At 60.2% G+C, this 13,181-nt stretch overlaps 1 protein-coding gene across 4 annotated transcripts in view; it reads right to left on the minus strand.

Moving 5' to 3' along the window:
* PHKB (phosphorylase kinase regulatory subunit beta) overlaps positions 1 to 13,181 on the minus strand; it is an 80,916-nt gene that overhangs the window by 50,039 nt on the left and 17,696 nt on the right. For 3 of the 4 annotated variants that reach the window (XM_045818663.1, XM_045818664.1, XM_045818665.1), the window contains 4 exons: positions 11,534 to 11,633; positions 9,331 to 9,438; positions 3,801 to 3,881; positions 1,203 to 1,318 (listed from right to left, as the gene is read on the minus strand). In XM_045818663.1, coding sequence (XP_045674619.1) covers positions 1,203 to 1,318; positions 3,801 to 3,881; positions 9,331 to 9,438; positions 11,534 to 11,633 — 405 coding nt within the window. The remainder of the gene's footprint in view (positions 1 to 1,202; positions 1,319 to 3,800; positions 3,882 to 9,330; positions 9,439 to 11,533; positions 11,634 to 13,181) is intronic. The other variant, XM_045818666.1, reaches the window with a different exon arrangement.

Raw genomic sequence — 13,181 nt, forward strand, 5'->3', positions numbered from 1 at the left:
CCCTGTCCGGGGTGGGGCCCGTCCTGAGCCCTGCCGTGAACGGAGAGGCCTCGGGCGGCCGACAAAACCGACAGGAAGGTGTTCTGATGTCAGTTAACCGGCATTAATTTTTGTTCCCGTCTTTGTCATTAAAACGCTGGGAAAAGCGTGTGTGCACTGTATGCAGGGCTTACTGATGGCAGGCCTTCAGATGCTGCACACACATATAAAGCACGTGTGCACACACATGCACACATGTACACATACACGCCTGTTAGCACATATCTGTGTCAACACGACCGTTACAGCAACCCCATAAAGCAGAATCCACTAGTATCTTCACCGGGCAGACGAGGAGACCAAGGCACGAGAGACCTCACACAGCCGGTGACCGGGAGCCGTTCCGCGTGCACGAGACACCTCCCGTCGGCCCAGGGTTTCCCGTGACCCGTCCTTCTAGCCGGGAAGTGCAGAGCAGCAGACCCCCCCTAACCAGAGCTTCCTGAGCCGTGCCCCCAGCTCACTGCAGTCTCAACTGTCCACGCTGACCCGCAGCTCACACGGCCTTTGAACTCTCCGCCCGGGCAGTGTGCCCAGACAGGGCCAGCTGAGCGGCGCTTCTCCTCCGGAAGAGGGGTCCTGGGCGTCGGGCGAGGGCAGCTGAGAGGGGCTCTGGGGCCCTTTCCCCAGCAACAAACCCGAAAACGGCCGACGTCCACCACCAGCCGCTGCAGGGTCTCCAAATCCACGGGACCCCAGCTCCGGGGGTTGCTCACCCCCTTCCAGAAAGGGGGGCAAGTCAAGTGGACGTGCAAGGTGGGAGCACGCGTCTGGTGAGGGCGGTAACCAGCTCAGCGGCCCGGAAGGGAAGGCGGCAGGCAAAGCATGCACACGGGTGTTTGGCCGCGGCGACGGACCCAACACCCCAGAGCCGGGCAGGGAAGGGAGGAAGGGCGTGGCGGGCTGGGCGGAAGGGCCAGGCCTGGCGGGGGCCTGGCGGTCGGCCAGCGTGCTGTTCTGACGCTGGGGGGCTGGGAGAGACACCTGCTCCCCCCTCCCCCACCCCCACAGCTGCTCCTGGGCGCGCAGAGCTGACTCCTTCGCTTTAATTGTGAGAGACGGAGATTAACATAGGAACTGCAGCTCCAGTCTAACGCCCTGATTTTCATTCATATTCAAACCCGCTCGTCCGCCGCTTTGAAAGCTCGGAGCTCAGCACTTGCCTCGAGTGCAGCTCCGTGCTGCCATTGTTGTACTTGCTGCCTCTCTCCCAGACGCCGAAGTCGGGCACCCGGTACACCCTCTCCACGCAGAACACCAGGTTCTGGATGAAGGAGACCTGCGGGGAGGGAGGGGGCGTGAGGACCGGAGCGACGATGGACGTCTGGGCGGTGACGAGACCCATCAGACGCCACCTGAAACCCCGGCGCGTCCCTGTCTCGTGACCCTTCTCCGTGGCCCCGAGCCCTGGGGACCCCTGCCTCACTGCGAACGCTGCGTCAGGCCCGGCCGCTCTGACGCGGAGCCTGAAGCCAGGCCCTAGTGGCGCGCCACCCAGAACTGAGCCCGGAGCCCGCCCTGCGGCACCCGTGACACTCCACAGGGGGCTGGGCCGCTTAAGAATTCAGAAGAACCCAAAGCGCTGTTTTATAGCAGATAGGGCTGGGAATCTAAAATGCCCACATGAAATGTTAAATAAGTCTACACTTTGGCGATAAAAAAGCAGTGCTCAGCTCTGCAACAAGCCAACCCGTGGCGGGGGGGTCCCCGCCTGGAGCCCTGTGTCTGCTGCCCCCCGAATCTGGCCTCCCCCACCCCACTGCCTGCCCACAGCTGCAGCCATGAACTCAGAGCCGGCGGGCAGAGGCCGGCTCCAGACCACCGCCCAGGAGCCACAGGGCTTCCCAGTAAAAATCTCGGGCACTCGAGTTCACACTCTCAAAACCGAGGGTGAGAGCAAGGACTCTGGTTGGCTCCTCGGTAGCGCACGTGCATTCGCGTCAACAGGGGCCGCCGGTCCCGCCTGCGGGGTCCTGGTCTGGTCCTCAGGCCCGGCTCCGCGCGGCGAGCTGGGCGCCTGCAGCTGCCCGCCCTCCCTCACGAGAGCCCTCTGCAGTGGCGACAGGTGTCCCCCACCCCCACCCCCACCCCCAGACTGGCAGGACAGTGCAAAGCCCACGTGTCCAAGGGGAGAAGGCCCCGTCTTAAAAGGCACTCCATCCCCGGAAGATGCCGCCCGGGCCCCCGGCTGCCGGCCTCCCCCTGGGGTTCCTGACCGGGCCGGTCCCGGGGACTTCGAGGGCGGAGCAGTGGGGCGGCGGGGCAGCGTGCACACGCCTCACCGTCCAGCACTGCGCGTGCACGCAGGGGGACTCGTGGGTGTTGGCTGCATAAAAGTGGTGCGTTACCCAGTGAAACCTCTAAGGCCAAGAGAGGCATCGGGAAAGGATAAAAAACACATTTAAGAAAAAGACAGCAAAACTGCTTAAGGGTAACAAAGCCACGTAAAACAGGGGCAATGGTGCAAGCAACGTTGTATTTATATAAAAAATGTCCGTTGCCAAGCGAAGATTTAAAACGAACTATGGCAGATATCGAGAAAGCAAAAAAAAAAAAAAGTATTAAAAATTGAAAATGAAAATAAAACAGCAAACAGAACACAGCCACGGCGGACGAGGGCAACGGCCCCGCTGCCGTTAGCGGCGGCAACAGCGGGAAGCCACCGGCGCCCCTCACGAGTGGCTCCTTACTGTGACCCGCCTCACCGGGCGCTGCCGGGCCTGACCGCCCCTCCTGGGGGGGGGAGGGGGGAGGAGGAGACAGGGAAAGCTCTGGGGCCGGTTCTGGGAGCCCCGCGCCCCTGGAGAGTCACACGTCTCCTGTTTGTTCTATGTTTAGGACGCCGCTTAAGACTGGTCTGGGGGCGGGCGGGCTGGGATGGGAGTAAAAGATAGAAAATTGTGCTTCAACTACAATTAAAATAAAATTAAAAAAAAAAAGACTGGTCTGAACAGGAGGCCCCCGACCGCTCCTCTCCCCAGAGCACGTGAACACCAGTGTTCCTCACAACCCTACTGAACACGAGGAGGACTGAGACGCAATGACAGCGTGTGACTCTCGGAGGAGCCCGACAGAAGAAACCTCAGTGGTTATCATTCGTTCCTTCGTACCGTTTTTCCTTGTTTTGTCATCTCCCCTCACTTCTAAGTGGCCTTTTCTTACTGTCAGTGAAAGACGCAGCTGGAGGGCCCGACGAGACCACAGCCCCCGGCGGCCGCGTGCGGCCCACCGATGACCCTGGCGGCGGGTGTGCGGCCACGTGTACCCTGCCTGGACGCGGGGACAGGAAGAGCGACCAGCGTGCCAGCCCGCCTCCCCGAGGGCACTGCCCTGTGCGGGGACCACCGCAGGGGCGGGAGCCCCGGGTCCGGGCGGGGCTCGGCCCCAGGGGCGTCGGCAGGGGTGTCCGCCTGCGATCAAGCGTCACCGCCCGGGAGGGAACTCGCTCCACTGGGGACAGAAAGTCAGTCCAAGTCCCAGGTACGAATAAGGACGTGGTATTTAGCGTCTGAGAAACGCAGGGACCCTCCTGAGAGGCCCCCACAAATGAAAAACACAATGTGATGAAAGTGTCTACTTTTAAAAGGATGGGTTACAAACACGGCTGATGGGGAAAAAAAAATGTAATAACCAAGAAAATCTGCAAACGCTATAGTGCCTGACTATAGGAACTGCAGAATAAGCCCCTTTTCGTGAAACTGATTGAAGAAGTTTCAGGGAGACGCCCCCCGAGGCCCCCCGAGGCGCGGCGGGCGGCCCACCTCGTCCGTGTTGTAGACGATCTGCAGGCCGGAGGAGGTCATCTCCACCAGGTAGAGCAGGTACAGCGACACGGCGTTGATCTGCGGGCGACAGCCGGCGCGCGGTGAGGGGCGCGGTCCGCGCAGCCAGGACGTCACGAGCATAAACGTGAAGCGGCAGTCACAGGCACGCCCCCCGCCCCGGCCCACGGAGACTAGCGCCCCTCCCACGGAGAAACACGGCGGCTGGGGGCTGGGTTCGGGGTCGAGGCCCCGCCTCCTCTGCAAGGCACTGCGGCGCCCCCCCCCCATTCCTGGGCCGGACCCCCAATCGGGGAAACGCCCCCAGGAGGAACTTTGGGCAGGTGTTTCTACAGCAGGTTTTTTTTTTTTTTTCCAAAGACTCATTTTTTACCTTGGGGCTAAAACTCTCTCCTGCCTTGCAGCGGTCCTGCCCCCGAGGTGGCCGCGCTGCCGGGCAGCCCTGCGGGGGGGGAGGGGGGGGACACAGGGACCTGCCCGCACACCGCCAACCGCACCCATCCTGAGAGCAGCCCCCCCCGCCCCGCCCCCCCCCCAGACGATGCGGAACTCCCAGAAGCAGCCGCAGGCATGCGTCAGTGTCCCTCAGTGGCCTACAGCACAGAATCTAGAGTCTGCTGACGAACTGGTGAGGTTTATAAACAACTGGGTGTTCTGCTTTTCGTCTATTAGAGATGGACATTATATGATCTAAATGAAGACAAATGGAGACGACAACATCCGCTTTGACGACAGAAGATTCTCGCCGACCCCCGAATGGGCCGTGGAACCCGCTTCCAGCCGACAAGCAGTGAGCGAGAACCACTCTGACGGGCATGAAGCTCTGCTACAGGGTGCAGCTGAGAGGGGGCCCCAAATGGGGATTTGGGGTGGGGCCCAGAACTCAGGGTGTCCAGGAAATATTAGGATGTCCTCACCAACCCCCTACAGGTGTGGGTTGGGGGGACACATGGAGCAGGGCCATTCAGAGCTGTTCTGCATAGCAACAGCCTTGCAGCTGACCTTTGGCGTGGTCATTTAACACATCTACAACCTTTACCTGGTTGCACAGATACGTTAAATAGCTGTGGCCATGCTCTGAGCCAGAGGAATGTAAGTAACTTCCCCCCCAAGACGTAACTGGGGGCAGGTCCCCCCGAGTTACAGCGCCTGCGTGGGAGCTCGGAGAGGATTGGCTCCATGACATGGGGCCGCACCTGCCCGGACCCACGATGGCAGCCCAGTGAAGCTGGAAGGATGTGAGAGTGCTGGCAGGTGTAAGTGAGTGTGGGAGGAGTCGGAAATGGGGCTGCAGAGGACGATTGGCGCGGGGATTTAAACTGAGACTCGGCAGCCATTGAGGGGAGAACCACGCGGTTTTGGCAGAGTGGGGACTCCCATGGCCATTGTGCAGAGAGGACCATGCAGCTGGGGCAGTGGAGAGAGAACCTTGCGGCTTTGCCAGAGTGGGGACCCCCACAGCTTTAGAAGGGGGAACCACCACCCGGCTTTTCCGAGATCCCGGCAGCACAGCTGATGGTGCCGGGAACCGAGGGAGGCCTACCAGCCGAGACGGATTACTGGGAATAACCGGGGGCTGCCTGAGTCACGGACTTCTATTTCTTTTCCTGGGACACGGTACCCCAGACTGGGCAAAGGGGGGAAGGAAGGACTGTGTGTGTTTGTGGGTGTTTTAAGGGACTTTGGGATTTTGATGAAGACATTAGGTCACTACTTTGTACAGCATTAGATAAACATTTCCTTTCCCTTTCACGAACCTCTGGCATTGAGAGACGTCTTTCCTCTGGCAGCGGACATGACGGACCTGGGGGGTTCCTTTCGGTAATAGTATATCGTCCCAGGCCCCCCACCCTGTTGTTCTGTAACAGTTTTGGGTGACTCTGGTAGGACGACAATTGTCCGTGGCAGACCGACCCCCTCGGGTGCCAGAGGGTGAGACTTCGGGGTTGTCCCCGTCTCGAGAGTCTCTCTGCGCTCCTCCTGAGGGCATCGACCGCCTATCACGCCTGGAGAGGTGAAAAGGGAACGAAACCGGGGACGGAGCAGAGACGTGGAAATGGTTTGGTTGAACACTGGTGTCTGAACACCGTTTTGGAACAACGGAGCTGTGGACGATGGTCTGGTTAGCGTGCTGCTCCCAGGTGGCCCCGGTCTGCTCACTCACAGTTTCGGGGAACCCAGGGGGCACCAAGGGAACCTGCACTCAGGTTTGGGGAGGATGCAAACCCCTAGGCTCTGTAAGCCGAGCCGTGCATGTGTGGTGGGGATCGGACAGAAAGCCACGTGGGTGCACCGCCATTTGGGGTAAAATGGGGGATGAGCCACGTGAGCGCGCCACCATGGAGGACTGAGCGTGCATGGGTGCCGCCATCTTGGATGACTCCACGTGCGTGGGCACCGCCATCTTGGATGACTCAGCATGGGTGGGTGTCGCCATCTTGGATGACTCAGCGTGCATGGGTGCCACCATCTTGGATGACTCAGCGTGCATGGGTGCTGCCATCTTGGAACTGGGCAAGGTGGTGGGCTAAGGGTTCTCTAGGGATCATGGGCTGTGTGCTGCCGCTATGTGGGCACTGCAGCAGTCAGGTTCCCTGTGCAACTGGTTCTGATAGGAATGGCTCTGGTTCTGAAGGTCATGAACTGAGGTCCAAGGGTGACCGTCTGATATAGAGGGTGTTTGCAAGGTCTGAGCTTCAGAAAGCTGCAAGAGGTCCCTGCGAATCCAGGGACTTTTAGTGGAAGGTGCCTGTCGTGCTGGGGACTTTCAGCTGCCAGATGCCGAGTTTAAGTACAGTCCTTCCCAGTGTGGGAAAGGAACCAGGGTTAAAAGAGATTGATGGTTAAATCTGGATGAGTAAAATATGTATAAAGGATGTAAAGGGTGTGAAAGTTTTAAACCTGGAGTAAAGGAAAGCTCAACTACTTGTTTTCTGGTTTCGTGGGAAAAGAGCAAATTTCTCACATTGGTTTTGTTTCTGATTAGAAATCTGTATTTGAAGACCTAAGAAAGGTCGCCTGTAACTGGCTGGGGAGCATGCCTTTGCCACTCAGGACCCAGGAAGGGTCACTCGGGGCTGACGAGGGCTTCAGCCGGAGGCAAAGGGGGCATGTCTCTGGGAGGCACCGATGGACGCACTGGTGCAAGAGAATGCCCCTACCTGTGTACTGTTCTGGAACTCTGTGTTTTGGGTTTTGCTCTATATCTGCTCTGAAAAGACAATTGAGGATTCCAGGGAAGGTTGAAACTTCACGCTCTAGGAAAGTAAATGGGAAAGTACAAGATATGTAAATGAAGGTGTATGAAAGAAAGATTAGAGGGTTTGTGAATGTTGCAGAAGGTCTGTGGAAGCGAAAGCTTTGAGAAGCCTGGTGGCTATCAGAAGGGAAAGGATTTTTTTTTCACGCTTTGTATTTTTCTCCCTACCTGATCCCTCCAGAATTTGGCATTCTGTAGGAGTGAGTGATGACATAAGGTTTCTTTGCATAAAACCAGTAAGACCAGTCATTAACAGTGGTTTTGTTAACCAAGACTTTGACTGGAATGTCATGCCTGAAGAGGCATGTCTGGGTTCGGTCCTTCCCCTTTCAGGAAGGACTCCCCCCGTGCTGCACGCGCACCCCCTTTCAGGGCACCCCTGACCCCCGGGTAGGTAGGACAACGTCCATGGCCAGCAGGAAGTAGTTACAAGAAGATGAGACCTTTGTCCATTGTCCTTTATAAGATTATAAACTGGGTATATATCTGAAAGGAGGGATTGTAACAGGGTGCAGCCAAGAGGGGGACCCAAAATAGGGATTTGGAATGGGGCCCAGAACTCAGGGTGTCAGGAAATATTAGATGTCCTCACCCCCTACCCCCCTACAGGTGTGGGTTGGGGGAAGGGACACATGGAGCAGGGCCATTGAGAGCTGTTCTGCATAGCAACAGCTTTGCAGCTGACCTCTGCAAAGCGTGGTCATTATAACCTATAACATCTATAACCTTTACCTGGTTGCATAGATATGTTAAATAGCTGTGGCCATGTTCTGAGCCAGGGGGATGGAAGTAACTCCCCCACCAAGACGTAACTGGGGGGCAGGTCCCCCGAGTTACAGTGCCTGCGTGGGAGCTTGGAGAAGATTGGCTCCAGGACATGAGGCCACACCTGCCCAGACCCGTGGGCCGACGGGGGCAGCGCTGGGGGCTCTCAGCTCCCCGGTGGGTGGCAGGGGCTCATCCAGACCCAGTGGGCCACACAGAAGGGTACAGGATTCTGGTTTCATGTAATTTAGATGGACGTGAACTTCTGAGTGACCTTTCTCAGCATGTGGTGGAGAAGGGCCTCCCCCTGCTGCCAGGCACCCGAGTGTCCAGTCACAGCGCTGACGCTGGCCTGTCAGAAACGGCCTCGGACAAATCTCCTTCCTACGGGCCACCATGTAGGGCCGCACCTCCAGGAGCGCTCTGCTCTGGCTTTTGGGGTGCTTCTGCGAGAAACTGTCAGTAAACGACCGATCGTGAAGGGACTGCCCAGCAGCTGGGTGGCCGGCGTGTGCTGGACACCTGCCCTGTGGCCGGCCCGAGTGTGTGTTCTGGGACACAAGAATAAATGGACACAGAAACAAATGCATCCCTGACTCCTGAAAACCCCGTTTCCGACAGGAAACACACTTGTCAAAGCAAGAGGCACCTGAACCCTGATGACGTGGTCAGTACAAGGGAAGGCTGAGAAACAGCATCTCCATTCAATGGTTACAAGTAAATGTAGCAGCTACTGCTGTGCGGAAAGGGGGGGCGTCTGTCGCACTGTGTGTGGGGGTCACTCGACAGTCAGACGTTCCTGTCCGCTGGGAAGAGGGGGACCACAAAAGGAAGACACCCTCGTTTCAGTGGGAAATAGCGGCTAATACGTCTCCTGTCCTGAAGGCCGCGGGACCCGAAGGCGAGCGGGGGGAGCACCCATGGGAGACGGCGGCACGTGCAGTGTCCGCGTCCCAGGAACCAGGCCGCAGGGTGTCTGCCTGCGACCCACACACAGTGCAGGAGGTGGGGGGGGGAGAAAAGTTAGGCAAACCCCGGCCCCTCCGGCGCGCGCTCGGCGAAGGCTCAGAGTTGAGGGCGGGACACGATGAAGGGCACTGAGGCCGGCTGCTCGCTCCACTGAGCGCGGCCGTGCCAACACGGACCGCCAGGCGGCAGGGCCCCCACCCGGCCGGGACAGCGCTGCCAGTGGTCTTCTGTCCCCCCCACCAGCCCCCGCTCCTGAGCGCTGGGCCTCTCCCCGCTGTGGCAGCGAGTGGGAGCCCTGGTCGCTGCGGGCCCTGCCTGATAGCCCTCCCACAGCCCCCCAGCGGCCCCTGACACTGCGACCACCGCAGCAAGCTCGGCCTGTGGCTGGCACCCTGCCCCTCGCTTCACAGGGCTCTCCCCTTCCACGCGGGAAGGCTGAGGGAACCTGTAAGACACGTAAGCCGCCCGGAAGGCGCTCTGTGCACAGGTGCCCAGAGAGGATGGGGCCCCACCCACCTGCAGGTGGCCATACTCCTCGCAGGTGAGCAGCTCGTCGCCGGTGTGCACGTGGAAGATGGAGTGCAGGCACGTGGTGGGGCGCGGGTCCTGCTTGAACTGCTGCACCTGCGGGTGAAGGGGGGGTCTCAGAGCGCTGGCCGGGGCCCCGCGTGCCCAGGGTCAGGGACGGCCGCCGAGCAGGGGGTCGCGGCTTACCCGCGGGGGGCAGAACACCACGCAAGTGCTCCTGTGTCTGCAGAGACACACCAGACAACACCCGTGACTGCCAGCTGAGCAGAGGGGGCACAACTGCGGAATGCTTCGCTGATACCTCACGGCCACTCAGGTGTGACGGGGAGCACGCCCACGCGGTGACAGTGGGTGCCCCGCCTCTTACTTCAGAGCGAACGGCGGCTTCGCCCGGCGGGGCAGGAGTCCAGGCCTGCGCCCCGCCGCGCGGCGGTTGGGGAGCGCCCCACGGCACCCGGAGAACCAGGGCATTGGGCTGCAGCCTGACCCTGTCTGCTCTCCGGCCTTCCCCGGCGGCTTCTTCCTCTGCGGACCACGGAGTGCGGCCCGAGCCCCGGTCAGCAGGCCTCTTCCAACTTCCCCGCCGAAACTCTCGTTGCTAAGGCAACAATTCTATGAGGCCCACCCACCATCCGGCTCAGCGAGGCAGAGGTCCTGGGCCCCAGCTGCGTGCGGGGCGCCGGGCTGGGCCCGGGGGGCTGGGGACGCAGGGGCAGAGGCTGAGCCGAGTGACGTGTGACGACGACGACTCGTGAGGGCAACAGCATGGACCCATCCCCGAAAGGGAGGAGGTGTGGACAGCACCGGGGCTGCCGCGGCCGCAGGAGCTGCAGGGGCTGCGTAGAGCCACGGGCTCGGCCCCACTGCCACAACCCTCCTCTTCCGCAGAGTCCCCTCCAGACACTCTCATCGGGGTCGCTGGCCCCTCTACGGTTTCTGCTGGCCGTTGTTTTCATTAGTGCCTGTGCCCACTGCAGTTTTAGAAGCTTCTAGAAGCTGCGTGATCCGGCAGGGCAGCCACCAGCTGCAGGGGGCCGATTAAATCACAGCTGAGTAAACTCTGGAGGTTCGGCCCGCAGTCACGCTGGTCGCACTCCGAGTGCTCAGCACCACCCGTGGCCAGTGGCCCCCGAACCGCCCCACACGGGAGCGCAGAGCACGTCTGCGACGGCGCCGGACAGCACGCTGCGCACACGGAGCGGGGGCTTCGGCCGCGGTCGCTCCATGTGTGTGACACACGAGTGTAACCGGAGCGCGTTGACACACCTTCACGACGACGGTCTGCAGAGCCGGCTCCCGGCGGGCAACTCACAGGTCCGTCAGCAGCTCCGGGGTCAGCTGGCGGATACGGCCACCGCTGCCGAGTGGCAGCTTCTGGCTGCCGCGTTTTGGCGGCAGGATGGAGATGACTTTCTTTCTAAGCTTTAACTTCAGATATGGGCGTAAGAAGCAAGTGGGCCGTCCCGTTTGCTGCCCTTTCCAAGCATAAATCAGCACGTGATAAAAACATAGGAATGCCACACAATCAAAACTGCCGGCAGGATCGCCCGCCCGCTCGCGTCTCCGCTGGCGCACCACCGCCCTGGCCGAGGTGGCCTGGGGACGCACGACACACGCGTCACGACTGCGGGCACGTGCTGTCAGGACCTGGGGACGCGCGGAGGTCGGTACGCAGGGCCACGGCTCATTTTACTGCGTGGCGCTCCGCGGTTCGCCGAGTTTCGCTGGTCTCCACAAGGACCCCGAGCGGCCCGCCGTCCTCCAAGTCCGCGGCGCCCGCCCGCCCGTCGCGCAGACGAAGCGCTGCGCTCTGCCGCCGGCGTCCGCCTCCGCCGGGGCGTGCCCGTGTGTGCGGAGGGCGCCGTGATGGGGCCGTTCCCGGGCCGCACAACGCGGGGCGGAGCTGTGGGCGCCGCGAGGTCCCCAGAGACCGCGTCTGCACCGGGCAAAGGCCAGAAGCCAAACACACGGGAACCGCAGCCCGGACAACAGTCCGCGGCCGGCTGGCGCGCTGGCCTTTCTGCGGTCTCGGCACTTTAAAGCCGGAAACGCTGGGAGGGCGGGGGTTGGGGGAGGACCTCCCCGACCGCCCCGGATGCAGTTCCTTCCGGAAAGCTGCCCTGCGGGAGCGAGCCCGCAGGACGACGCGGGGCCCCGCCCACACGCGCGCGCGCGCGCGCACGGCTCTCACCTTGTCCGCCTGGCGCATGTAGCAGTAGAGGACGCCGCGCATGCACTTGACGGCCGAGTGCTCCAGCTCGTGGGTCCGCCCCTGGTCGTCGTCCAGGCGCCTGCGGAGCGAGATAGCGCGTCACGGGAGCGGGCAGAGGAAGGAGCAGAGCTCCCGATAATGAAGTGTTTCACTGTCCGGCTAATCCCAGGCTCTGGCGGCATCACAGTGAAACTCCCCTTTTCCCAGCGGGCGCAGAGTTGCCGCAGAAAGAGAAAAAGGACCCCACGATGGAACTCGTGGAGATTTCTCCTTCTCCGGGGGAAGTAGGCCAGCCGCTCCGAAAATAGCACACGATATTTTCCGCGCTGACTCGGCTGAAGTTTTAAAGGAGATTTCTATATTGGAAAAGTCTATCAAAAGAGTTTTTTAAACTCGCTGTTGCAGGGCAGAGGCAATTTTTAATAAGAATCCCTTCAGGCTACGCAGTGGCCTCTTGGAGCGGAGGAGGAGCAGCATAAGGGGAGCACGGCCTTCTCGCCCCCCCCCACTCACTATTAGTTCATCGATGACCGATGGAAGGTGAGCACTGCAGCCACCACACCTGCGACCAAACACACATCCCGGGTGACACACGGCAGGTGTGGGCGGGAAGCTGCACATTCTCAGGTCTCCGTTTAAAGTCGACTGAGCACAGTCCACATCGCTGGTCTTTGAGAAGAAAGGGCAGCCAACACTCAACTACTGGCTGGGGCCGAGGGGTTCCTCTGCCCCCACCACAGACGAGAGGCCCCGGGGCTGAAAAGTAACAGCAGCTCGCTCCTCGTCTCACTGACTCTGACCTAGGACGTCTGGCGACCATCCCCACGTGACAAAGAGTGTCCCCCGTCTCCTCAACCAGTGGGCCGGTGGGACCTCATCACCCCCGCTGGGGAGACTGGGGGCCACAGCGTGGTGAGGGCCGGTGAGAAGGCAGGCCGCCCGCCGTGGGCACGGCACCCCTGCTTTCCTCCGTGGGCGGGGCAGCTCCACCTCACCCCCGTGGCAGACACGAGGGGTCCCCCGGAGGCCAAGGAGAGCGGGGGCGGCAGTGCAGCTGGGGACGAGTGAGCCCCACGCAGTGGGCTGCGCACCCATCCCGCCTCATCCAAAACACAATCACAGTTCAGAGCAAAATAAAACGGAGGGCTTCTGGAACTGTCTTTGAGATAACCCTCTGCCTCTGATTTCAACAAGCACTAAACCAGGATGGAAATACTCCGGCAGAGTTCAGCCACGATGAAGACTCTGTTTGAATGGCGCGGTCCTGCTGGTCCTGCAAATGCTGGGACGCCTGCGACACTCTCCTCCGCGGGAGGGGACGAGGGGGCAGCCGCACGTGAGTAGAAGCGTCTGGGCGTCAGACGTTATTTATAAATCTAGTGAAGCAAAACAATTCCTCTAGTTTCCACCAGGACTGACAAGCCAGCTTTTTTTAGCAAGCTATCTGTATGCAAATTCAAGTTTTAATATGAGCTGAAGAATAGCTTTAATTTGAAGAAATAAATGAAACCACTTTAAGTTTAATTCTAGTCAATCTATAGATCACAGGTTTTACGCAAGTATTGATCGGATATCTCTATGACATGAAGTCTTGATTCTACATCTAAACCGGAATTCCCTACTAACA

This window comes from Phyllostomus hastatus, unplaced genomic scaffold (assembly GCF_019186645.2).
Source record: "Phyllostomus hastatus isolate PE091 unplaced genomic scaffold, TTU_PhHast_1.1 phas_scaffold_345, whole genome shotgun sequence".
Classification (NCBI taxonomy): domain Eukaryota; kingdom Metazoa; phylum Chordata; class Mammalia; order Chiroptera; family Phyllostomidae; genus Phyllostomus; species Phyllostomus hastatus.